Source organism: Microtus pennsylvanicus, chromosome 3 (genome assembly GCF_037038515.1).
Source record: "Microtus pennsylvanicus isolate mMicPen1 chromosome 3, mMicPen1.hap1, whole genome shotgun sequence".
NCBI classification, from domain to species: domain Eukaryota; kingdom Metazoa; phylum Chordata; class Mammalia; order Rodentia; family Cricetidae; genus Microtus; species Microtus pennsylvanicus.
Genome location: NC_134581.1, coordinates 108,809,134 through 108,832,572, shown reverse-complemented (window position 1 = coordinate 108,832,572; position 23,439 = coordinate 108,809,134). Strand labels below are relative to the sequence as shown.

General features: G+C 37.7%; 1 protein-coding gene across 2 annotated transcripts in view; it reads right to left on the bottom strand.

The window, feature by feature from the left end:
* Cntn5 (contactin 5) overlaps positions 1-23,439 on the bottom strand; it is a 1,171,096-nt gene that overhangs the window by 278,804 nt on the left and 868,853 nt on the right. For both annotated transcript variants that reach the window (XM_075966832.1, XM_075966833.1), the window contains one exon: positions 21,962-22,064. In XM_075966832.1, the coding sequence (XP_075822947.1) occupies positions 21,962-22,064 (103 nt within the window). The remainder of the gene's footprint in view (positions 1-21,961; positions 22,065-23,439) is intronic.

Here is a 23,439-nt window from a genome sequence, read left to right as displayed (position 1 = left end):
AAATCTTTAGAGCCCTACCTTTAAAATGATTAACTGAGAAATCCATATGGGTTAAACGGTGGCTGTTAACAGAGGACAAACTGGAGGCTTTAGAACAGCTCATACAGGAGCAAGTAGATGCTCATCATATTAAAAAAAATCAACAAACCCTTGAAATTATCCTATATTTGTTATTAAAAAGAAATCTGGTAAATGGAGAATGGTGACAGATCTAAGAGCTGTCAACAAGTAATTCAACTTATGGGCCCTCTAGAATCTAGAATTCCTCTGCCTTCTCACCAAAAGGATTGCCTCTTATAGTTATTGATTTAAAAGATTGTTTCTTCATTATACCATTACAAGAAAAGGACAGAGAAAAACTTGCCTTCACAGTGCCTACTTATAATAACTCTTAGCCTACTAGGAGATGCCAGTGGACTATTCTTTCACAGGGAATGCTCAATAGCCCTGCCCTATGCCAATACTTTTTAAGTCAGCCATTGGAAACAATATGTAAAAAATTTTCTAAATCTATAATATACCATTACATGCATGACATTTTGCTATCTGATAAAAACATAGATACTTCAGAATGTTTGAAGAAGTAGAGAATGTTTGGCCAAAATGGGTATTACCAATTTCTCATGAAAAAATACAGAGGGGAAATTCTGTCAATTACCTAGGTTATAAAATACATTTAGAGAAAATTAGAACACAAAAGGCACAAATTAGGAGAGACCAATTGTGGACTCTTAATGACTTTCAAAGATTGTTAGGAAACATTTTCTGTCTATGACCAGCTGTTGGGATAACACCTTATCTGATAGTTCATTTAAACAAAACCTTAGATGGTGACAGAGACTTAAATAGTCCCAAGGAATTAACAGTTGAAACAGAAAAGTAATTGATTGTCTTTGAAAAAAATTACAGGAGGCACATGTGGATAGGGTGAATTCAAATCTTAATTTCTATTCATACTGCCTCCAGAATTTCCCCTACAGGAATATTAATGCAAAGGGAAGATATTATCTTAAAATGGATATTTTTACCACATAAACCAAGTGAAAAATTAAAAACTTATGTGGAAAAAGTCTCTGAATTAATTATAAAATTGAGACTTTGTCAACTAGCAGATATAGACCCAGCAGAGATTATAGTGTCTTTTAATACTGATGAAATTAAAAAAAATATGGGAACACAATGAACCTTAGCAAAGAGCTTGTGTTAATTTTTTAGGAGAGACTAATAGCAATTATCCCAAAAGTGATATAATTAACTGTAAAAAGAAAACTACTTGGATCCTTTCCCCACATTGTATAGGATGCACCAATAACTGGAGCCTATACATTCTATATTGATGCAAATAAATCAGGAAAGGCAAGTTATAAATCAGAATATTTAAGTAAGGTAGAGCAAAGCCCTTATACTGTCCAAAAGGCAGAATTTTATGTTATTCTCATGGGATTTTAAAGAATCTTTTAATTTAGTTACTGATTTACAATATGCAGAAAGAATTGTGTTACATATTAAAACCACTGAATTTATACCAGATGATACAGAATTGACTCCATTATTCATACAGGTTCAAAACACAACCAGTAATAGGCTTTGTCCCATATACATAACAAACATCTGATCCCATACAGGTCTGCCAGTCCCTCTAGCACAAGGTAATGCAGAAATTGATAGATTATTGATTGGAAGAGTGTTAATGGCCTCATGAGAAACATCATGTTAATAGCAAAGGTTTAAAGAAAGAGTTTTCTATACATGACAACAAGCTAAGGAGATTATAAAGAGATGTTCTACTTACTCTTTCTATAAACAAACACTGCTACCTGCAGTAACTAACCCAAAGGTATTCAAAAGAATGAAATCTCACAGATGGATGTGTTCTACTTTGCAGAATATAGAAAATAAAAAGGTTGTATACCACACCATTGATATTTATTCAGGTTTAGAATGGGCAAATGCTTTGAGCTCAGAAAAGGCTGATTTAGTAATCACACATTTATTAAAATATTAACCTTCATCAGGTGATGAAAGGAGACAGAGACCAAGACCCACACTGGAGCACAGGACAGAAATCTCAAGGTCCAAATCAGGAGCAGAAGAAGAGAGAGCATGAGCAAGGAACTTAGGACCGCGAGGGGTGCACCCACACACTGAGACAATGGGGAAGTTCTATTGGGAACTCACCAAGGCCAGCTGGCCTGGGTCTGAAAAAGCCTGGGATAAAACTGGACTTGCTGAACATAGTGGACAATGAAGACTACTGAGAACTCAAGAACAATGGGAATGGGTTTTTGATCCTACTGCATGTACTGGCTTTGTGGAAGCCTAGGCAGTTTGGATGCTCACCTTACTAGACCTGGATGGAGGTGGGTGGTCCTTGGACTTCCCACAGGGCAGGGAACCCTGATTGCTCTTTGGGTTGACGAGGGAGGGGGACTTTATTGGGGGAGGGGGAGGGAAATGGGAGGCGGTGGTGGGGAAGAGACAGAAATCTTAAATAAATAAATAAATAAATAAATAAATAAATAAATAAATAAATAAATAAATAAGTAAGTTATGGCCATCATGGCTATACCTTCACAAATAAAGACAGATAATGGTCCAGTGTATGTCTCTAAGAAAATGAAACAGTTTTTTGCTTAATATAATAAAAGCATATTACAGCTATACCATACAATTCTACAGGTCAGACAGTTACATAAAGATCAAATTGAACTATGAGTGATATGATAAACAAACAGAAAGGGATGGAAAATGGTACAGGACAATTCTATATTCTGTCAGTTATATTTTAAATAAATTTTGATTGGCTGGTAGCCAGACAGGAATTATAGGCAGGAAAACTAGATGGGAAGTAGAGGTGGGGCAATGAGAACAGGAGTATTCTGGGAAGAAGAAAGCTCTTTCCCCAGTCCTGTGCAGACACCAAAGAAGCAGGATGTGACCTACCCCGCTGAAAAAGGTACTGAGCATGTGGCTAACATAGATAAGAATAATGCGTTAATATAAGAGTTAACAAGAAGCCTGAGATAATGGGCTAATCAGTTTATAACTTATGTAGACCTCTGTGTGATTTTCTTTGGAGCTTACCGGCTGTCAGAACTGGGCAGGACAGAAACCCCAATAAGCCAGCCCTCATGTTACAAGAAAATAGTCTACATAATGGTTTTTTTTGACCCTGAATTTTCTTAACACTAATGACAAAGGAACAACAATAGCAGAAAGACATTGGATAATAGAAAAGTCTTCTGGATTAAATAGACCAGTGTATTTCAAAAATGTGTTGGCCTCACAATGGAAGCCAGGGGATGTGCTATGTTGGAGAAGAGGTCTTGCTCTTGCTTCAGTAGGAGAAGAAAAGTTATGGATACTTTCAAAAGAAATAAAGACTTGGTTTGATTCTGTTGCTTTCATTGATTAATTAATAAAGAAAACTGCTTGCCCTGATAGGTTAGAACTTAAATAGGCAGAGTAGACCTAACAGAATGCTGGGAGAAAGAAGCAGATTCAGGCAGATGCCATAGCTCTCCTCTCCGAGATGGACACATGTTAAGAATCTTCCTGGTAAGCCACCACCTTGTGGTGCTGCACAGATTACTAAATATGGGTTAATCAATATGTGAGAGTTAGCCAGTAAGAGGCTAGAGCTAATGGGCCAAGCAGTGTTTAAAAGAATACAGCTTCTGTGTAATTATTTCAGGTAAAGCTAGCCGGGTGGCGGGAAGCAGCCCACTGCTCCTTCTACATTGGTTTGAAAAGGAGAAATCTCTTGAGAAAGAGAAATAAGGGCTCATCTACAGAGGTGATAACCAATCCGGTGGTAAGGAACCTTATAAGGGTTGGGGCAGGGTTCTGTTCTTATATTTGCAGGAAAATACTCATCTTCAAAAAGTCAAGAGATCTGGACATCTAGATACCTAAAGAGGAAAAGATAATTGTCCAGATAGGCTCACCAAGCAAAGAGAATTATCACTTATGAGGACATGTCATCTGAGGGTAAGTATCACTGAATATTAAATAGAATTATAGTCATGATTCACTTAAAAATCAAAGCTGGACTTGGAGTTAGACAAACTTCTTTTTTTTTGCCAATCTAAATCTGGTTTTTATTTTATTTTTTTTTCTGCTTCTTAGTTAGGCCTCTTCTAACTAAATCCAAGCATGTTGCTAAAAGACAATTTCAGAGTTTCTGTCTCATGTCAGGAGCCGTCTAGTATGGGACAGAAAGAAGAAATAATTTAGAAAAAATTACTTTTCTTTATACCTATTTTTGTCTCTATCATACCTTCCATTAAATATATGTTTGTATAAATAATGTTTATGTTTTCCACAATGAACAATGAATTTTCTTGCAGTAATCTTTAATTTTTCAATAAGAAGATGGGGCCCCCCAAAAACAACTCTATCTGGTTCACATGATGTCATAATTTTGATAGTGCTACTATAAGACCTGTTTTGGGTACCAACTGCTCAAGATGGTTCCAACTTGGTTAGCTGATGTGGTGCACCTTTTTTACAATGTTCTGGCCAGAACTCCAAATAGGAACCTAAGAAAAACCCTACCGAGGGCTGGAGAGATGGCTCAGTGGTTAAGAGCATTGCCTGCTCTTTCAAAGGTCCTGAGTTCAATTCCCAGCAACCACATGGTGGCTCACAACCATCTGTAATGAGGTCTGGTGTCCTCTTCTGGCCTGCAGACATACACACGGACAGAATATTGTATAAATAATAAATAAATGAATATTTTTAAAAAAAGAAAAACTCTACCGAATACTCAGAGACTATTTGCAGTTATGCCAGAGAGCAATGTTGGAACTTAAGCATCATTTTACTCACACAGGATACACCATGAAAGATCTGATTAACAGTGCCTCCAATCAGTTGATAGTAGTCTAGAGAACTATGCCTATATTCCCAAATATTGTTTATAGATGTTTATTTACATTTAAAGAGTGATATGCTATAGAGATTTTCATTGGTATTAATCTTGGTTTATTGATACAAATTTAAGGTAAATTTTATTATATGTATGTTTCTCCTCTTGATTAAGGTGTTTTTGCAGCTCATTTAAAAATGTAGTGTATAATTAAGAACTATAGGTAAATAGAGAGTAATCAATAATGGGAAAGCTTACAATAAGGTGAGTTAGATATTCTAGATGGACAGAGGTGTATTTTAGATGAATAGGCATTCTTCAAGCCTTTCTAAAACTAAATAATATGGTATTTAAAATGTTTTAATAATTTAGGACTTTTCATGACAGTGAGACACATCTGCTCCTGACAGCACCTATCTACTTCAAGAGGAAGATGGGCACCGAATAGGCTCCTCATGGAGTCTGCTAGCCAATTGGGCAAGAAACTGCTCTTGCCTGAACTGCTTGATGAACTAGACATGTAGAACTCACAGAAAAACGACTGTTGAACTTGTCTAAAAATGAGATCATCCTTTCAGGGTTCTGCTAGATATTCTTCAGGACACAGAAGGAAACTACTGACAAACTTCCCATATAGCAAAACTGTCTTTGATATTTCCTGCTTCATAGAAAAGTCTACTGGATACTATGGGGCCTGTAGCCTAAAGATGGATGACCCAATAGTACAAAGAATGTTGGGTGACTGTCCAGGTAGTGATTGTCTCTGTCAGTTCTAGAGTTTTGGAAGTTGCTTACAATGCACTTCCTGCTTCCTTAGGTAATATCATAGCCTTCTGGAGTCTTTGATGGAGTTGAAGAATAGATAATAATAACATAGTTTTCTTTAGTTATGATAAAAGATAAGTAGATATAAATATTGTAACTGTAATTCTGGCTTGACACCTGTTTTGTTATATAAAATTTTGCTATGTTAAAGTTAAAATTTTCTGTTTAATTTAAACAGAAAAGGGGAGGTGATGTGTGATTCCCCACTGTATGTTGTGAATACCATTGATGAATAAATAAACTGCCTTGGCCTGTTGATAGGGCAGAACTTAGGTAGGTGGGAAAAACTAAACTGAATGCTGGGAGGAAGAAGGTGGACTGAGGAAGAAGCCATGGAGCTGCCACTGGAGACAGATATGTTGAAACTGTGATGGTAGACCACAACCTCATGGTTATGCACAGATTAATGGAGATAGGTTAAATTAAGATGTAAAAGTTAGCCAATAAGAAGCTAGAGCTAATGGGCCAAGCAGTGATTTGAAGAATATAGTTTCTGTGTGATTGTTTTGGGATTCTGGCTAGCCAGGATATTAACAAGAGACCTCAATACAACAGTTCACAATGTTTACAGTTCCATCTTTTATTCATCCTGTACTGGTTAATTTAGGTATTGGGCTATTACCTAGGAATTATTTTGCAATGTAGCATAAGACAAGATAAAGATAAACTTCTTATTATAAAACTTTATAGCCTGTTTAAGAATGCCAGTATTTAAACATTTCTGACCTCATAATTCACATACAAGACAGAAGTAATCTAATGGAAACTGAAGGGAAAATGACCACAAAACCATAATACAAGTGAGCTAAGTAAAACTTCCAGATGCTTAGGGATTATCATACCACTTCCATCTATGATGTTCTGTCTATCCCAATATCCCTAATTGTCTATCACTGAGATATTTAATGGTGTTCAGAAGATTTTTCACTAGGACAAAGTGAGTCTTACCTCTCACTAACTGTTGGGAGTCTACAGTAAATTGAGAAATACCACGTTAAGAACTAGGAGAGATGAAAATTATTCTGATTGCAGGAGTATACAGTAAATTGAGGCAACAGATACAGCACTGGGAGAGCTTGTTTTGCCCTGTGGATTTCTGGCTGCTAGGTTCTCAGATATATCTAGTTTCTCTGCTTTGGTAGCTGCTCTGAGACAGCCCTGGTGAAGCTGTGAATGCAGCGACAGTTCACTATGAGTGTAAGAGTGAGCAATAAGCTGACCCTGTTTTTCCAGGAATGCACAATACATCTAAATAAAAGTGGAGCAAAGCATCACTTTTCTGAAGGCAGGCATTCCAGAGAAATACATGAATATTAAGGGAAGTAGCGTAACACATAGGCTGAGCTTACGTGTCTTGGCCTACCCATCTGTGTAGTGTGTCTCCCACCTACAGACTAGACTTGGCATTTTTTGATGTTTGGTAAAGTACTGTTACCCTTGAGTACCACTTGCAATGAAGATACATGTCTGGTCTCTGTATTTCTGAAGCTGGTTCCACTTCACAAAACACTTTCTTAACTACTATACACAGCTTTCCAGTGAGATCCAAGCAGTTAATGATTCTTAGATCCAATAATTGACTCCTCTCCCTGATCTTCAGTCAACCCAATGATTAGGTAATTTGAATTTAGTCTGATAGGTAAATATCCTATTAATAAAATTCATTTTTAACTCCAATAGTGTTGATGATTGACCTTTACAAATAAATAGTATTAATAAATCATCAATCTGTAACTAAAGAAAAAAATTCTTTTGAAGGCCACAGACTGTGGTATGCTTCAGGGGCACCATTCAGTCTTAGAGTACAAAGGAAGGCAAGAGGTGTCTTTTGAGACTATTTGACTAAAGACCAAGACTAATAAAACATAAATTACAGCAAAACTCAACTTTATTAATTAATAAATAGTACTATTTTATTTACAACAAACCTTCAAAAAGAACAGAAAGGGGAGAAAGAAATAAGGAAAGAAAGAAAGAAAAAGAAAAAGAGTGTCCTGGCTTCCTAATAGGCATACGATGGAGTGTAGAAAGTATGATTTTAAACCCTACTAAAGAGATAAGCAGAAGCTAAGAGGAGCAGGGAGTCACGGGCATTTTTCCATTCCACCCCTAAGTTTCAGATGAGTGTAGAAATGTCATTATCATTAATTATCACACTAACTGGTTCAAGGCTTTTTTAGCACTACTGATCTTATTGTATGCTAATGGCTGCATGAGAAAGATAAGGAACATGTAAAGTTTAATAAAAAAAAATAACTTTGCCTATACCTCTATTACCTGGAACTCTTGCCTTGCAGGTTTGCCCTGGGAGATAAACTGTAGAGCTTTGTATCAGCTGGCATTTTTATTACAGAGCAACCTCAAGTTTGCCCTTGTGCACGGGGGCAGCTAAGCACCACTGACCACATTTTACTCCTTTGTTGCTGGCTATTTGACTTATCTAGCTATCTTCCTGTGGGCAGCAAAAGGTCATACGGTGAAATAAAAACTGCCTGGAAAACTGCAGCTAATGTAAATTGTGTGTGACGCTTTTCAGGGCCAGGACATGTAACCTGCATTTAAAGGTATTTGTTTGATGAAACCAGAAGTAATTATCCAGTCTTGGTATGAAAGATCAGCCCTATTTCTCACCCTTGAATTCAATACAGTCAATATATTCAGCACCTTTGCATAGAAAAGCACTTCAATCAAAAACAAACAAACAAAGTCAGCCTTATAAAGAAGACAGACACAGACAGCTGTCCCAGTGGGGCAGATTAGGTGATGTCATAGATATTTGGCAATATATAAACTATGAAGGTGAGAGATTAGCTCTAAAGGAAAGCATAGCACATTTAATGAAGAAGCGACATTTGATTCCAGCTTTGAGGTCAGAGTGCAAAGGGAGATGGCAGGACATTTAGACTGAGCGAACAAGGCTACAGGGCTTCAGGTGGGAATATGCATGAAGACTGAAGTACAGCAACGGGAGGGCCAATGAAAGATGGCTTGGAAAGTATGAAATGGAAATGGTGCCACTGTTTAAGTCACCACCTCTTCGCATCTATCTTCTACTAAGTAGGGACCTAGAGTCTGCAAACTATTTCCATTCAGAGAGGAGAGGCAATGACTCTGTTCCCTGTGCCTGCCCCTAGGCTAATGGAATGCTTAAGAACACTAATTATTTTGCCTGTGGCCACCCCCAGGCTTACGGGGTGTTTGAGAGCGCTATGCTCTTCTTGGGCCCCCTAGACCGATGGAGGGCTTGAGATAATTGACTGTAATCCTCTTCAGCACCCTAAACTGATGGAGGGCTTGAGAGCATTGACTGTGATACTCTTAGGCCCCCTAGACTGATGGAGGGCTTCAGATCATTGACTGTGATCCTCTTGGGCCCCCTAGACTAGTGGAGGCCTTGAGAGTCCTGGAATATCATTTCAGCAAGATATCCTGTCTGCATCATCAAAGAAACACCATCTGAGTTTTCCAAACTTGTAGGACAAATGTCCCCAAGTCCCACCTAAGCCATTCTTGAGATACCTAGATACTAACAGAATGCCTATTTTATATTATTTTATTACATAAGATATACAGTCTCACTAAGTCCAGATTTGCTTTAAACTAGTGTTAAGCATGACATAGAGTCTCGATTCTGGGATTACAGGCATGTACTGCCACACCTACCCTAGATATGAATTTTAACACTTTCAACACTTACATGTGTTGACTCTCAGCATTCTAAAATCCGAATTGCCAGTCTGTGTATTCAGCTAACAACTTGGATAGACTCACACGACTGGACAATCAGGATGGAAAATATCAACAACTTTTAAGTATCAAACACTATTGGAGAAAGCTTTGGAAAGAAAACATTTATTGGGCCCCAAAGGCAGTGTTCTGTCCCTTTCTACCACTAGCTTTCAAGTGTGTCCAGTATTTAAGGGCAGGCCTAGGACATGCCAGAAGTAACCCTTTGGCTACAACTGGATTGAAGCCTGAGCAAGAAAGGCAAGTCACTCTTCATTTTACTTCAGTGACTGCCATCAAACAGCTTACATTTTTCTCTCTGAACACACACTCACAAAGTTGGCTAATCAGCTGTGCTTGACTCTATATTATTCCACCTTTGACATGGTGGTTCTTGACTTTAGGGGTAGAACAGCTCTTTCATAGGGATTATATCAGATATCCTGCACATCAGGTAGTTACATTACAATTCATAGCAGTAGCAAATTACAATTATGAAGTAACAACAACATAATTTTCTGGTTGATGGTCACCAAAGTATGAGAAACTGTATTGAAGGGTCACAGCATTATGAAGGTTGAGAACCAGTGCTTTAAAGTCTTGTCCAAATGGCAGGGAGGTAAACAGCCAGCAAACAGGACTGTTTCAAGTTTTCATTTTTAAGTCTGACCTGAATGTCTCTTCTTTTAGTGAACATTACAACTAAATCATTAGGCAACAAATGGGCATTCTTACATTTTTACAGCTGTAGAGGGGAAGGCCCTTCACTACCTCTCCCTATAGCCCATTTTCTCAATAACATCTGATATTGTCAAGAGTTTCTGTATTACCCCAATCTAATTCTTTTAGTTTAATGCTACAGTGCTGGCGTTTCACTCCCTCTCTACCTCATTGAGACTGGAGAACAGCTTGTGAGCAATCTCTTGATAATAGCTTTCCATATGCCTAAAACAGCCTTTTCTTTCCAAATAATTAATCCTCTCTCTCTCTTTTTTTTACACCTTGCTGTATTTCCCAAGCCATTACACACCTTCATTTCCCCATGGATCGTATTGAAGCACTCCCCATTTTTCTGAGTAATACCTTTTGCAGAATTGACCATCACAAATAGAGTCTGTCACAGCCACTTCATAAGTTCTGTGCTCGATATTGTGCAGTTTCATTTTCAAAGCAATTTCTATGACTGAGTTAGTATCTATTGCTCTGCCCTGCCACAGTAGCCTATAGAGAAACAATCTGAATGTTTGTTGTCAAATTTGGATTTAACAAGAGCTCCCTTTAGAAGAAAACTTAAAGTTGGTAGGAACCCAAAGTCAACTTAACTTCAAATTAGGTCAGTAAACTTGGGTGACGTAAAAGATGGCAAAATTTTATAGTCTACGTTTATTTTCTCCTAACTTACTTATGAACACGTATTATAAACTTATATATTTTGAGATTATTTGTGTGCTACCCTCGTTAATCACATACTCCACAGTAACTGAACTTCTTGAAGAAAAGGCTATTAAGATATGTTTCTGAAGGAGGCTAAACCACTATCTGTGAGCAAAGCCTTGATTCTTACAGGTCTTAGGTAGCATTACTTAACAGCCACACAATTTCTAGGTTAGCCCATTAGATGTTTATGCCATTCTTTCATAAGACAGGGAAAGTTCAAATGAATAAAATCTGTTCTTGTTTAGTTTGTTTTAAAAGTCATAACAAAAATAATAGAAAATAACCTTCCTAGCAGTAAAGCCTAACCATAGCAGGGTTAGCTTGGTCAATGTGTTCAATAGGTGTATATACCAGGGCTGACAATGGAATCAAGGGGTGGTATCAGAGTCACCTGAACAGAGAAAGTCAGAATGGTTGGTATTTTTCTGAAACCAGAACCGTGGACATCTGGGAAACAAGAGAAGTAGCTAGCATGTGGTTGGCAGTTGGCACTGAAAGTCTTCAGATCTACATTTACTTTAGTCTTTTCAAGGTGCTCAATCAACTTGTCTGTATAAAATAAACTATGCAGATTCCAGCTCCTGGATTTTGTCTTCTGTTCATTAATATATTAACAATTTTCCTTGAAGTAGGAACTACATCTAGAAAGTAATTAATTTGGATTGCAGCAGGATGAAATCCTAGACTACAGAAATACCACCTGCTACTACACAGAGAGGACCAAGAGGTGAGTGACCAGCCACCAAGAGATGAGTGACCAGCAGGATACCCCACTCTCTAGGCCCTCCATATGGGGGTAAAACCCCAGGACCCTCCCCCACCTGCCTCAACTTCTCTAGCCAACCAGCTTGAGAGTTTCCTGCAGGCAGAATGCTCCAACATTCCCATCCCATCCACTGGACCCTGAAAACTACAAGCCCCACTCTGCTCCCAAACCTTCCAAACATCCCCCACTTACCCTACAACCTCAGAGAAATGCTGAAACACAAGCTGCAACTACACAGAGAGGACCACAAGAGAGGACCAAGAGAGAAACTCCAAAACAGAAGCTGTGACTGCACCCACTGGACCAAGAGAGTAACCAGGAAAGCAGACCAGGAGAGCAGACAAAGACAACTTCAGTGTCTCCCAGAGACACAGACATTGACAGTACAGAAGAGACTAAGAACAGTTCCAAAAGATGCAGACAACCACTTCGAGGATTGGACCAATAAAAAAAGACACTGCCAGCATAAATTGGAGGAAGAGGTGCATAGGCACCAATGCAAGAATTCATGCAACAACCTAAAAATCAACATGGTAGAACCAGAACTCAGTGGTCAAACAAAAGGAAGACTTTATCATACTAACCCAAAAGAAAACGATTTTAAATATATCTTTATGAAGATTATGGAGACATTTAAAGAAAAAATGAAAAACTCCCTTAAAGAAATGGAGGGAAAGACAAAAAATTTGGAAGAAATTAATAAATCGCTCAAAGAAACCCAAGAATAAACAATCAAACAGGTAAATTAAACAGTTCAAGACTTGAAGGATGAAATAGTGGCAGTAAAGAAAACACAAACTGAGAAAATTCTGGATATGAAAAATCTGGGTAAATGAACAATAACTACAAAGACAAGCATAACCAACAGAATAGAAGAGATGGAAGAAAGAATCTCAGGTGTTAAAGATACTGTAGAGGAAATCGATTCATTTGTCAAAGAAAAGATAAAGTCTAACAAATTCTTAACATGAAACATCCAAGAAATCTCGGACACCACGGAAGACCAAACTCAAGAATAATAGGGACAGAAGAAGAAGAAGAAGAAGAAGAAGAAGAAGAAGAAGAAGAAGAAGAAGAAGAAGAAGAAGAAGAAGAAGAAGAAGAAGAAATCCCCTCAAAGGCACAGAAAATACATTCAACAAAATCATAGAAGAAAACATCCCCAACCTAAAGAAGGATATCCCTATGAAGGTACAAGAAGCTTACAGAATGCCAAATAGATTGGATCAAAAAAATCTGCTTGCCATTGAATAAAACACAAAATATACAGAATAAAGAATGTTAAGATCTGCAAAGGAAAGAGGTCAAGTAACATATAAAGGTAAACCTATCAGAATTACACTGGATGTTTCAATGGAAACCATGAAAGCCAGAAGATCCTGGGCATATATGCTGCAAACACTAAGAGACCATGGAAGCAAGCCCAGACTACTATACCCAGTAAAGTTTTCATCACCACTGATGGAGAAAATAAGATATTCCATGACAAAACCAGACTTAAACAATATGTATCCATAAACACAGACCTACAGAAAGTACTAGAAGGAGAGCCCCCACCCAAAGAAGATAACTGCACCCACAAAACACAGGCAACACATAACCTCTCACCAGCAAATTCCAAAGAAGGGAAACACACACACACACACACACACACACACACACACACACACACTACCACTGAAAAACAACAGGAATTAACAACCACTCATCATTAATATCTCAATATCAATAGACTAAATTAACCCATAAAAGGACACAAGCTAAGAGAATGGGTATGAAAACAGGATCCAACCACATGTTGTATGTAAGAAACATACATCAACCTCAAAAAGAGACATTACGTCTGAAAGGGTTGGGAAAAGATTTTCCAATCAGATGGACTTAAGAAACAAGCTGGTATAGCTATCCTGATGTCTAACAAAATAGACTTCAAACTAAAATCAGTCAGAAGAGATAGAGGACACTTTATACTCATAACAGGAACAATCCATCAAGATGAAGTCTCATTTCTAAACATCTATTCCCCTAATACAAGAGCACTCACATATTAAAAGAAACATTACTAAAGCTTAAATCCCAAATCAAACCCTACACACTAATAATAGGAGACTTCAAAACTCCACTCTCCTCAATGGACAGGTCAACCAGACAGAAGCTTAACAAAGAAATAAGAGGACTGACAGATGTTATGACTCAGGTGGATTTAACAGACATCTACAGAACATTCCACTCAAACACAAAAGAATATACCTTCTTCTCACCACCTCATGGGAGCTTCTCTAAAATGGATCACATACTAGGTAACAAAACAAATATCAACAGATAAAAAAAAACTAGGGTAGCCTCCTGCATCTTATTGAATCATTATGGTTTAAAGTTAGAATTTAACAACACTACTCACAGAAAGCCTACAAACTCATAGAAATTGAACAGTGAACTACTGAAGCACCCCTTGGGTCAAGGATGAAATAAAAAAGAAATTAAAAACTTTCTAGAATTCAACAAAAACTGAAGGCAAAATATACCCCAAACCTATGAAAGCAGTGCTAAGAGGAAAGTTCATAGCATTACTTGTCTACATAAAGAAAGTGGAGAAAGCTCTCACTAGTGACTTAACAGCACACATGAAAGCTCTAGAACTACAAGAAGCAGACTCACACAGGAGGAGAAGACAGGAAATAATCAAATTGGAGACTGAAATCAATAAAATAGAAACAAAGAAAACAATACAAAGAATCAATGAAACAAAGAGCTGTTTCTTTGAGAAAATAAACAAGATAATCAAAGTCTTATCCAAACTAACCTAAAGGCAGAGAGAGAACATCTAAATTAAAAAAAAATCAGAAATAATAAAGAGGGGCATAGCTGCAGACACTGAAGAAATTCAGAGAATCATTAGATCATACTGCAAAAAACCTGTACTCCACAAAATAGAAAAATGTAAAAGAAATGGACAATTTTCTGGATAAATGCCACATACCAAAATTACATCAAGACCAGGCAAACAATTTCAATAGACCTATAAACTGCAAGGAAATAGAAGCTGTCAGGAAACGCCTCAGAACTAAAATAAGCCCAGAGCTGGATGATGTTAGTGCAGAATTCTAACAGAACTTCCAAGAAGAGCTAATACTTGTACTCCTCAAATTGTTCCACAAAATAGAAACAGAAGTAACACAGTCAAATACTTTTTATGAGGCTACAGTTACTCTGATACCCAAACCACACAAAGACTCAACCAAGAAAGAAAATTACAGACAAATATCAGTCATGAACATAGATGCAAAAAATACTCAATAAAATACTAGCAAACTGAATAGAAGAACACATAAAAAATGTATCCCCCATGATCAAGTTGGCTTCATCTCAGAGATGCAGGGATGGTTCAACATATAAAAATCTATCAATGTAATCCATTACATAGATAAACTAAAAGAAAAAACATATGATCATCTCATTAGATGCTGAAACAAAATCCAACACCCCTATATAAAGGTTTTGGAGAGATCAGGAATGCAAGGAACATATCCAAACATTATGAAAGCAATATACAGCAAGCCGATAGTCAACATCAAATTAAATAGAAAGAAACTCAAAGCTATTCCACTAAAATTAGGAACAAGACAAGGCTGTCCATTCTCTTCATATCTATTCAACATAGTTCTCGAAATTCTGGCTATAGCAATAAGAAAACAAAAGGAGATCATGGGTATTCAAATTGGAAAGGAAGAAGTCAAACTTTTATTCTTTGCAGATAATATGATAGTATATATAAGTGACCCCCAAAATCTCTACAAGAGAACTCCTACTGCTGATAAATACCTTCAGTAATGTGTCAGGATACAAGATTAACTAAAAAAAATAGTAGCACTTCTATATACAAATGATAACGAATCTGAGAAAGAAATCAGAGAAACACCACCTTTAACAATAGCCACAAATAGCATAAAATATCTTGGGGTAACTCTAACCAAAGAAGTGGAAAACTTATTCGACAAGAACTTTAAGTGAAGAAGACACCAGAAAAAGGAATATCTCCCATGTTCTTGTATAGGTAGAATCACCATAACAAAAATGGCTCTCTTACCAAAAGCAATCTATAGATTTAATGCAATCCCTATCAAAATCCCAACACATTTCTTCACAGACCTTGAAAGAACAATAATCAACTTCATATGGAAAATCAAAAATCCCAGGATGGCCAAAAGAATCCTGTACAATAACAGAACTTCCAGAGACATCGCCATCCCTGACAGCAAGCTTATTACAGAGCTACTGTGATGAAAACTGCTTGGTACTGGCATAAAAACAGAGACATTGACCAATGGAACTGAATTAAATTGAAGACCCAGACATTAATTCACATACCTATGAACACCTGATTTTTGACAAAGAAGCTAAAATTATACAATGGTAAAAAGAAAGCATCTTCAACAAATGGTGTTGGCATAACTGAATGTTAACATGCAAAAAAAAATGAAAATAGATCCATATCTATCCCCATGCCCAAAACTCAAGTTCAAATGGATTAAAGATAATATAAAATCAACCATACTGAACCTGACAGAAGAGAAAGTGGAAAGTAGCCTTCAATGCATGAACATAGGAGACCACTTCCTAAATATAACTCTAGTAGCACAGATACTGAGAGCAACAATAGATAAATGGGACCTCCTGAAAGTGAGAAACTTCTGTAAAGAAAAGGACACAGTCAATAAGACAAAAAGGCAGCCCACTGAATGGAAAAAGGTTTTCACCAACCCCACATCAGACAAAGGACTGATCTCTAAAATATATAAAGAAGTCAAGAAATTAGACATCAAAATTCCCAATAACCAAATTTTAAAAATGGGGTACAGAACTAAACAGAGAATTCTCAACAGAAGAATCTCAAATGGCCAAAAGACACTTAAAGAAATGTTCAACATTCATATCCATCATGAAAATGCAAGCCAAAAGAATTCTGAGATACCATTTTACACCAGTCAGAAAGGCTAAGATAAAAAAAAAACAACAATAGATTATGCTGGAGAGGATGTTTAGTAAGGGAAACACTCAACCGTTGCTGGTGGGAATAAAAACATATAACAAACACTTTGGAAATTAGTATGGTGGTTTCTCAGAAAAACTGGGAATTAACCTACCTCAGGATCCAGTAATACCACTCTTGGTTGTATACCCAAAAGACACTCAAACTTACTACAAAGACATTTGTTCAACTATGTTCATAGCAGCATTATTTGTAATAGTCAGAACCTGGAAACAACCTTGATGTCCCTCAAGCGAAGAATGGACAAAAAAAATGTGGTACATTTACCCAGTAGAGTACTACTCAGTGGTAAAAAACAATGACACCTTGAAATTTGCAAGCAAATGAATAAAACTAGAAAACACCACCCTTAGTGATGTAACCCAGACCCAAAAATATTAATATGGTATATACTCACTCATAAGTGGATACTAGCTATAAAGAAAGGACATTGAGCCTATAGTTCATGATCCTAGAGAAGATAAATAACAAGGTGAACACTAAGAAAAACATATACAGATTCACCTGGAAAGTCGAAATAGACTAGATTGCCGACAAAATTAGGAGCATGGGGGGGGATTGAAAGGAGGGTAAAAGAGGAAGAGCAGGGGAGAAGGAAAGGGGATTAGGAGAACTTGAGGGAATGGGATAGTCAAAATGGAGGAAGGACAGAGATGAGAGCAAAGAAAGATATCTTGATTGAGGGAGCCCTTATGGGGTTAGTAAGAAACATGGCTCTAAAGAAATTCCCAGGATCCGCAAGGATGATCCCAGCTAAGACCCTAAGTAATAGAGGCGAAGGTACCTGAACTGGCTTTGTCCTGTAGTCAGACTGATGAATATCATAACCTTAGATTATTCAATGGTTGGAGTAATCTAACCATAGTACCTTCATGTAGCAAATGATGGAAACAAGCAGAGACCCACATCGAAGCACTGGACTGAGCTCCCAAAGTCCAGTTGAAGAGTGGGAGAAGTGAGAACATGAGCAAAAAGGTAAAGACCATGATGTGAACACCCACCGAAACAGTCTACCTGAACTAATGGGAGCTCACCAACTCCATCCGGACAGGGAAGGAACAAGCATAGGTCCAAACTAGTCCCTCTGAACGTGGTTGACAGTTGCATGGCTGGGCAGACTGAGGGACCGCTGGCAGTGGCACCAGGATTTATACCTACTTCTTGTACTGGCTTTTTGGGAACCTATTCTCTTTGGATGGCACCTGCTCAGCCTAGATAAAGTAGGGCAGGCCTTGGACCTTCCCCAAAGCTATGTGCCTTACCTTCTCTGAGGAGTGGATGGGGGTGGGGTAGGGGAATAAATGAATGGAGTGGGAACTTGGATTGGTATGCATAAGAAAAATGATAGTTTGTTTTCTTTAAAAAAAATAAAAAGAAAAGAAAAGAAAAAGAAAATAAAAACCAGACTGCCTCAATATTATCTAGAAAGGTTTCAAACAGTTAGTAGTTTACATTTATGGTCATCTCTTCTTTAACCCTAAATGCATTACTGCAAAAAATCTCTTATTCCCTCCCTCTCTCCATTTCTCCCTTCTCCACCCCCCACAAACATGAAAGCACACACACATGTACATACACTCCTTCTTTTTAACCTTTGTATATGATAAATGCTTCTCTTAGTTACATCCAAATGTCTTACCTAGGATAAACATCAGGAAAATACACCTTGGGATGCAAAGTAAAGGTTTAATTCCCAGACTAGATCTCATGATAAACATTATTACATAATCCAAACAAGATGGAGAAGCACTAAATCTAAAGCAATAGGAAAATGAATAAATCGAGACAAGAATAGGTGAGGAAAGGTAAAGTTCAGAGAACGACTCCAAATATATTTGAATAGAACAGATGATCACAGATCCATGGATAGAAGTACAAAAAACACAAACATAGGTACATTTTAGGGTGGAGTATAAATAAGTTATTTATAAATAAGTAGTTGACTTAAGTGGACTTAGTATGTCAAAGGTAATTAATTGCATCACCCGTTATTTCTTGAGTACCATCCACCTTGTGGATACTGGGGGAGGCCACAGTGGTGAGCAATTGAGGAACACAAGCTCTGTTCTCATGAGACTGATGTCTTCAACAGGGATACTATTCTCTCTTCTTTCTGCTTGCAACTGTTTTTCCTCTAAACTTTCTCTGATGACTGCATCCTCTAAATTGCAAGCTACCTGAGTGGGGAATTCCTAGTTGGCTTCCTGGGAGCTGCCAGAGAAGATGAGAAATGATAAGAAATAGAAATCAATAAGTAAATTCCTGAGGTTTCCTTCATCCATGTCCTTGTCCTGGTCAAAGTAACTTTCTCTCCACTGCTTAGCCCCTCATATGCTTCCATCTCCAGCTCTTCCTTGTTCTGGTGTCATGAGCTCTTCACTCTCTGGCAGGTAATATTGAGTTTTCACTGCTCCAAGTCTACAGCTGTCCCATTTTTCTTTTCCTTCTCAGCCTTACCACAATTACATATCTTCAACTTGACCCACTCCTGAGTTCTTTTAATCTATCTGAGTTGTAATCCATTTTTTTTCTGGGATCCTAACTGATGTAGACTCATTTTGAGTATCAAAACATGAGTATAAAAATTTAAAATTCCATCAAAGATGCTGTAGGTGGAAATGCATATAATATTTTGGATGCAGAATAGTAAGGATAAGTCATGCACAATAGTTCATCAATGTATTATCAACCATATATACAATAATCCAATATAAAGAATCTTTTTAATGGAGCTATAAATGACAGCTGCTATGGAAGTAATGGGTGGTGTTTCTGGTCTAAAAAAGAATAAGTGCAAAGACTATGAGACCATGAAAAAGAATGGAGTTCTGAGATTGCCATTCTGAAATCCAGTCAGGAAGAGTTTATGAGGGACACATGGTTAAAGCACCCAACGCACACACACAGTGAAAGGCAAAACCTGTCTGTGTGGTTAGATCCTGATTGACACTGAGAGACAGATACTACAGTTCTAGAGAAAATGATGCAGGACCTACTGCATCAGGAAAGTGGTCAGCAACTCTTTCAAGCTATGAGTACCCAGAAACCACTCTGACAGCCATTTAAAACTTCAGTATTTATGTTGGTGGTCATGGGCAGCTTCTTGCAATGCTAACGAGGAATTCAAACAGGTCAAGATGCCTCTTTAAGTCATTTTTCTTTTATGTAGTAGCAGGTGAGTTTTAAGTACTTGTATATTTCCTCATAATGATTTATCCTCCAGTCTTCACAATTCACATAAAAGGTACTAAGCACTCATCAGAGAAAGAGACCACCTTCACAGATGCAGTATGTCTTTTGGAAGAAAGACTTCTTTTTTTTGGTTATTTATTTTGGTGAGTTGAAGCAAGGAAAGCATAAGAAGTAGGAGAAAATAAAGATTTGACAAAATAAATAACTTAAAACTGTGGGGTCCCACCTAGAAGGAGAGAGTCTCCATGTGTCAATATGCTAAGCATATTTCAAGTCTCTCCCAAACAAACACATCTAACTTATTAAATAAGCTGCCTGGGGAAAGGGTCTATGCTGTTTTTTTTTCTCTATAAATTGAGTTTTCTAATTAGTTTTACAATATGACCCCTTTTTTGTTTTGGCTTTAGCACAAGTTTTGGCATTTAAGAATTATTTAACTGCAGGATGTACTAAAGCCTTTGAAATCCCATTGGAATATATTATTTTTCCATTTGTCAAGATTAGGAGTTGGACTTTGACTGCTCCCAGGCAAGTGGCAGCAACCCCGGAGTTTAAAGGTATCATCCTGTCTCATGCACTTCCCTAATGCCTTTGGCTTTGAAAGAGCTCCTCGGGCACCTGATCACATGACCACATACCTCTCTCATGCATATTTCCTTTTAAATTATATTTCCACTGTGGAATCATTTGCTTAAACAGCGGGCTACAGAGACGTTAACTGTTTTGTCTACCACGATCTTGGATGTGAGTGGAATTGCATAGACACTTTGTCAAGTCTGTCCTGAAAGTCTAACACATGGTACTGAGTATTGCTCCCTAGCCCTCCGGCTGAATTCTGCTGCTCCATGGGCTGAGCCTACTGCTCCTCAGAATGCTGCACGTTTCTGAAACATGTTTTCTATCTATGTAATACTGTGGGTGTTAGTTTAGCGCAACTGAAGGTAAATGATTAGTAACTGTGAAAGAGATGCATTTATACAAATTATAATTATAGATCTTGAAGGGACCCGGAGGTTTTGTCATTCTAAAAATAATAACTCCGTGTTTGAAACAAACCAGAATACCATAATCAAACATCATCAGAGCATGCTACACATGCTAGTGCCCGCACTATAGACATCATTGACAAGCAACTACACAGCACAAGCTTTAAACCAGAGGCAGGGTCACTCAGCCTAGCCAACAGGATGTGTTCTCAACCATCTTTTATTTGGAGAATGTTATGGGTTGTACACATTAACAGCTTTGTTCTCATGTTACTATTTTAATACACAGTGGAATATACAATTTGATCCCTGCACTTATGTCTCTTACAGTACATGCCTCCAGTAGGTTTGCTTATATGTGTATGTTTGGATATGTGTAAGTATGCATGCCTGTGCACATAGGAGTCAGAAGACAAACTGTTGTGCTTGCTCAAACACTATCTGAGACAGCCCCTCACTGTCCTGGAATTTGTCAAGTAGTTCAGAGAGCCCGGATCTAGCATTCCACCTGTCTGCCTCCCAGGTGCTGCACTAACAAGAGCAAACAACATGTCTGATTTCTTTACGTGGGTTCTCATGACCACCATCTGCTCCTTGCTCTTGCATGGCAAGAACTTCCTGGAGAAATTCCCCTTGGCTCGTTTAACCTCTTGTTTCCTTTGTGGTTCTAGGGATTTCATTTACGTCCTGCACTACTAGGCAAGCATTCTACCTCTGAACCATGTGCCTTTCAGTCTTCACACTCTCGATGTCCACGTCCTGCACATGAATAGCGGGGAGTCCTTTGTCTTTCATCTTCTGCTGAAGGAAATCTCAGGACAATGCTAAGATTTTCAGGTCAGCAGACAGAGGGCCGAAAACTCTCCTGCAATCTAGACAGGCTTCCTTGATTTTAAAATAACACATTTCCCAAACAGTGATGTGCATAGAAATGACTTAGCAGTTCAAGGGACCAGGTTGCACATCAATTCCCAGCCTCCCTTCTTCTAAAAACCCTATAGTCACCATGGGGTTTCTGGGAAAGTGAAACCTAGCAAAGTAAGTGATACAAACAGCTGAGTCATGTTTTAATAAACAATGGTGTCTAATTATAGAATAATATTACTTACTTGCCAAGTGCAAAACATTCCATCTTAACAGTTGTTCCCTTAGCAGCTGTAACCGTGAAAGGAAAATGGACCTCAATTTTCGGCTCATATTCTCCCATCACACCTGGGAAATAAAGAATAGTCTTTAAGCATAAAATGAATGTCGCAGTTTTCTTTCTAGTCTTGGAGATATTACATGGAAAATCACTATAGTTTGGTAGTTGATGTGCTGAAATAAAAAGCATAATTAGGGTCAGTCATCCTGGCGAGATTCTAATATTCCTTTAAGAATGTGGTTGTCTATCTGTTCTCTACATAGACATTATTCAAAACTTTCATCAACATGAGAAGTTTAGAAACCTTTTTAATGGTTTACTTAATCATTTAAACGTGTGTGCATATGTATTATATGTGTGTCAATATATACATGTATGTTGGGGGGTGCCCATGGCTGCCAGACGAGAGAACTGGATTCCCTATAGTGGAAGTTCCAGGTGCTGTGAGGTGCTCAAAATCAGTGCCAGTCATTAAACTTGACTCCTCTGCCTGAGAAATTCAAGCACTCTTACCCACTGAGCCCCAGTTACTAGTTTTTTACAATGTGCATGAATATGAATATTTTCCACAATAAATAATTGTACTTTTAAAATGAGAATACATTAGAAATTTATTTTTGGCATGTAAGTTAATACTTATTTAATAATTCCCACACATTCTTTTTTTATTTAAATTTTATTTTTCCTTGTGTATATGTATGCAAGTATGCATCTGTATGTAGGTACTCATGGAGGCCAGAGAGGTGTTGGATTCTCTAGAGCTGGTGTTCCAGGAAGTTATGACCTGCTCAACATGTGTGCTGGAAACTGAACTCAGGTCTTCTGGAAGAGGAGCCAGCATTGATAAACACTAAGCAATTTCTCCTACCCCATTAACTTGTATTCTTAACTGTCAATAATTTGCAAATAATTTTGCCAAGAATTGTGCAAGTTATGAAGATTAGTCATGTACTTTGTTCTCAAGCAGTCAATAAAGATAACTTTAAAATTGGGAAACTGGCATAAAATCATGTAAATGGGAAAAGTTATTCATGAAAGTGACAGGAAGTGACAGGTTCCATGAATGAGGTATATCCAAAGTACTATGCACACTGAAGGATTTGAGCAGGTAGGGACAGAGGAGAAAGCTTAAAACCACTTCAAAGGAACTGAGACAGAGAAGGATGGGCTGCTTGCTTTCCTGGTGAGTCTGTGTGTGAAGAAAAGTAATGGACAATTCTGGAAATATAAAGAAGAATCAAAAAACAAAGAACACTGGTCCTCTGAGAAAATCTTCCTGACACCATAACTAGAATCTGATCAGACAGCATGAACACAGATAGGTGAAAATACTGGAGTTTGAGCAGAGGCAGTCCAGTCAACTTCATGATCTCAGTTTTCTTAGAAGTAACAAAGATCTAAATTTCAACAGTAATTGAAGGCAGAGGAAGGACAGTGGGAACG